This window comes from Mustela nigripes, chromosome 10 (assembly GCF_022355385.1).
Source record: "Mustela nigripes isolate SB6536 chromosome 10, MUSNIG.SB6536, whole genome shotgun sequence".
Classification (NCBI taxonomy): Eukaryota; Metazoa; Chordata; class Mammalia; order Carnivora; family Mustelidae; genus Mustela; species Mustela nigripes.
This window is the reverse complement of record NC_081566.1, coordinates 28,489,323-28,493,792: the sequence shown is the minus strand read 5'-3', so window position 1 is coordinate 28,493,792 and position 4,470 is coordinate 28,489,323. Positions and strand designations below refer to the sequence as shown.

The 4,470-nt window shown below is 39.4% G+C and overlaps 1 protein-coding gene across 1 annotated transcript in view; it reads right to left on the bottom strand.

The window, feature by feature from the left end:
- The window catches only part of LOC132025979 (uncharacterized), an 80,958-nt gene extending 79,682 nt beyond the window's left edge, over positions 1-1,276 (bottom strand). The window contains 2 exon segments of the mRNA XM_059413938.1: positions 911-949; positions 952-1,276. Coding sequence (XP_059269921.1) covers positions 911-949; positions 952-1,276 — 364 coding nt within the window.
- Between the last annotated feature and the right edge of the window lie 3,194 nt (positions 1,277-4,470).

Here is a 4,470-nt window from a genome sequence, read left to right as displayed (position 1 = left end):
ATATATATATATATATATATATATATATAAAACATTTCTATATAGGTAGATAGATAGATAGATAGTTACAACCTTATCATCAGATTGAGGAAATTCCCTTCTATTCCTAGTTTGTCAAGTGTCGTTATCATGAAAATGTTAGACTTTTGTCAAATGCTTTTTCTGTGTCTGTTGAAATGATCATGGGTTTTTTCATCCTTTGTTCTGTTGATTTGGTATATTACAATGATTGAACTTCTGTATTTTGAATCAACCTTGCATTCCTGCGATAAATTCCACTTAGTCATGGTGTATAAGCCTTTTTATTACTGGTGGATTCAGTTTGCTAGTATTTTATTGATGACTCTCACATCTATATCATAAAGAACTTTGATGTGTTGTTTTCTTGTAATATCTTTGACTGGTTTTGATAACTGGGCAAAATCTGACCCTATAGAACAAACTGGGAAGTATTCCCTCATCTTCTGTTTTTGGAAGAGTTTATGAAGAATTGGTATTTATTTTTCTTTAACTGTATAGTAACATTCATCAGGGAAGCCAACTAGGTCTGAACTTTGCTTTGTTGGAAGTTTCAAAATTGCTAATCTAATCTCTTTTTATAGGATCTTCCAGTTTCTTTTTTTGAATGTTATTTCATTATGGTTTCTATTCCTTCATCTGTGTAATCATTTAAAATATTGTTTTATAGTCTCTCCCAGATAGTCCTGTGTAGTTTCTATTTACTGATTTTCTTTTGTCTGGTTTGGTTATTTATCATTTCATCTAGCCACGATTGTGTTTACTGATTCTCTATCATGGTAAATCACAACATTTCCTTATCTGTTTTGGGAATTTATTGTTGTTGTTTAAGGTTTATTGAAGGTATCACAGCACAGCAAGAAGATTCAAATGACTCTCCATGGTATTTTGCAATTCATCCCAACTGTAGACTGCATGACCTGCAGGTTGCCAGACTGTCCAGATCCAAGAGTTTCAACATTTCCTTAGTGTCAGAATCAACTTCAGTGATTTCCTGATCCAGGATGGAGACCTCAGCTACATTATCATCTTTCCTTTCTCTCTTCTTCTGCTGCAGATTGATGGAGATACCACTCACTGGGCCCTTCTCACTCCACTTTGTCAGATGTGTGGCATGGCCTGTGTTCTTGCTGGGAGTAATGGCAATCTCCTCGCACACCTGGTTGTTGGCATGGGAGTCATTGTCTAGGTACATGTAATATTTCTCAGTAGTGACCCAGGCTGCCTTTTTCATGGTTTTGGTGTGAATGGAGCCCATGTTGGTGGCTCTGGTAATTATCACGAGGTCATCTTTAGTGGTGATCCACTTTGTCTACAAAACCCTCATGTGGCCTGGGTTATAAAGTGTTCCTTCAGACAAGCTTTACATACGTTTCTGCCAGGCACTCCAAAAAGATCACCAAGGGTGGGGCACCTGGGTGGTTCAGTTGGTTAAGCATCTAACTCTTGATCTCAGGACAGGTCTTGATCCTGGGGCCCTGAGTTCAGGCCACACATTGGGCTCTACACGAGGTGGAGAGCTTACTTCAGAAAAAATAAAAATAAAAAAAGATTACCAAGGAAGAGTATAAAATTCAGACTTTGCTCCTGCCCCATGTCACAGGCCTGGTAGGTTAATTTCTCTTAGGATGGTATTTTTTTCTACTAAACACCCCAATAAAGCCAAATTCCTCTGTACCCCTACCCAAAAGTACTTTCTAGTGCCCCTCTAACTGACATGCAGTCTCCTAGGGTCTCACTGGTGTGAATAGGTCTTGTGTCTACTCTCCATTTTGTACAGGTCACAAGTCCTTATACAAGCAGGACTTAAAACATTTGAAAACTCTGACCACTGGGGCGCATCTCCAGCTCTAACACTCCCAACCCCACACCCAATGGCTGCCATATCATCTGTCCCAAGGGCTTGTTTTGCTTCCCTTTGTGTTATTGGCGTTTGGTGTTTCCTTTATTTTCCCCCCAAACTCAGCTGCATGTTAAAATATTTTTGTTACATTTTATATGTAATTTTGAATATTTATAATTGGGTGAAAAGGACTTTGTAGCCACTTGTAGCTACATCCATGTAGCTGCTTATGGAGTGATAAGCACAGGGCTAGGAGACAGAGGATCACGTTCCAGTTTGCCTCTATCAGTATGGAGGACTAGGCGTGGCATTTTCCACTTCTTGGTGTCAGCCTGTTCACCTCCAGAATAGGGTGGTTGGTCTTCAGGTTACTGTCAGTTCTAAAATTGTCTGATTTTTTTTTTTTCCAAACTTCTGTCCACAGTGCTTACTCTGAAGTCTTATTCTCTAGGCACAGATTGGCTTCTGTGAGGAGAGGCTGTTTGCCAGAGGCCAAGATAACCTGAACAGTCTTTACTTTTCCAAGAGCAGAAAGGGAGAAACACTTGTCTGTTGTCCTGAAAATCCCTCAGTGATTGGCTTCATGGGGGGAATTGGCTGCATTTGTGGGAGTGGATAAGCCTGGCCTGCCTTCATTTGCCCTTTTGTTTTTTTCCCTGGGAAAACAGCAGCAGAGGAAATTCCAAACTTCCTTTTCCTGAGCAGCTTTGTTTTCTGTATTTAATGAATGCCAAACATCAACCATGTCTGCAAATTTCCTCTTTGTAAGTAAGACTTAAATCCTTGCCCCATGTACCCAATATTTCATCTCGATATGATAAGCACGATAAGTTCTGGAACAATTTTACCTTGATTTGGGTTTTTTTCTGGGAGGACGGACTTGGGGAAAGACACTTTGAAGGGCTTTTATAGAAATCTATGGAGCCAGACAGACAATTCTCATGTCCTTCCCTGTGGCTGCTGTGGCAGCAGCAAAGCCAGAACACTGGATTGTCAAGTAACCCCGCCTCCCCGCCCCAGAGTGAACAGCAGAGTGTGCTGAGAGGGTGGAATGTACTGGAATATTCTTTTCCACTAGGACAATTTGTCTTTCAACACTTTCGTTCTCTTTCCGATAGAGCAGAGGCCTGTCTCTGGTGAACTTTTTCGTCTGTACCTCCACCTTACTATGCACCCATGTTTGTGTCCACGGACCTGCCAGGTGCCACCTCACCAGACGGGCCCCTTCAAGCTTGGACCCAGGCATATCTAGTGAATTTGTTTCCAGAATAGCTCAGACCATCTGTTACCTTTCTAACATTGTCCCTCCACTCTGAGTCTGAGTTTTCATAGATCTAGGAGAGCAATAAATGAAGAGAGAAATGCAACCATTTCACTAAAAAGGGAAGTAGTAGCCCTGAGGATCTTGAAATTCACCATAAAATGAAAATTTCTATTAGTCAAATGCATGCAATTATAAATAATTAGGCAAAAACCTTGACTAGTAATTTATGCGTTTCTTTAAAAATGTCCCTCACATTGACATTGATCAAGAAGCAAAAGAAGGCTGAAGAATCAATGGGAACTCTGCTGAGTCCAAAAGGCAGATTTTGCCATGTAAGCCAGTTTGTAATGTCCCATTAATTCACTCGCTATAAAACTTTAAGCATGTGTTTGGCTATGATGTCAGGCAGTACTCTGGGCCCAGAAGTAGGAGTCACAAATTCATGGTGGAAAGAGCATCACCATTTTAATACTCTCAAAGGATGCACTCACCAATTAAAAGCATGCATTTATTATTTGCATTATTTGTTGTTTTTAGAGATCTTTAAAGTCTGCAGTCACTATAGCCTTGGTAAAGGAACAAGCAGGCATACAATGTCAGATACTCAATGTCCCTTTTCTATTATAGGGTGTAGAGAGCAAGAAACTTGAATTTATGGTCTTCCTTGCAATTAGAAGTGACAAAAGAGACACCATCCTCACCAAAGAGACAAAGTAAATAAAGTTCTGCTGAGAAGGTAAAGCAAAGTAGTTAGGGTTTGGACAATTGTTTGTTTAAACCCCGCCCCCATAACTTCCTAAAAAGAAGATGGTCATGTCCATGCAAGAAGTGGCCGCCATCTTGCAAGCTCCAAGCACCAACAAGACTGATGCCAAAGAATTGAGAGGTGTATGGAAGGAGAGAACGAATGGGACCCCAACCATGTGAGCACTGAAGTTTCTGTTCTTTGCGGCAGAAAGCATTCTTAAGTGACATATATTTTAATTAAAATCTGGGAAATTTTGTGATTGCGTTTATGTCAACGTATACAAAACATGATGAATCTTCGAATGAAAAATCCAAAAAGTGAGAAAACACATTTTGAAACTTTTAAAAGATTTAAATGTCTTCATTTTGGAGAAGACCGTATTTTGCAGATAAATGAAAAGATCTATAGACTGCCACATAAAAATTTGATTATGGAGAACCAGAGTGGGGAATGTTATTAAAATTGAGACTCTCCTAGAAAATCCTAGAAAATTGTCTGTTGAGTTTATATCTTTAAGCCACTTTTTTAAAGCACTTTTATTTTACTTTAATCAGAGAATTTAATTTTACACCCACTTTCAAAGAAATACGTTTCTGA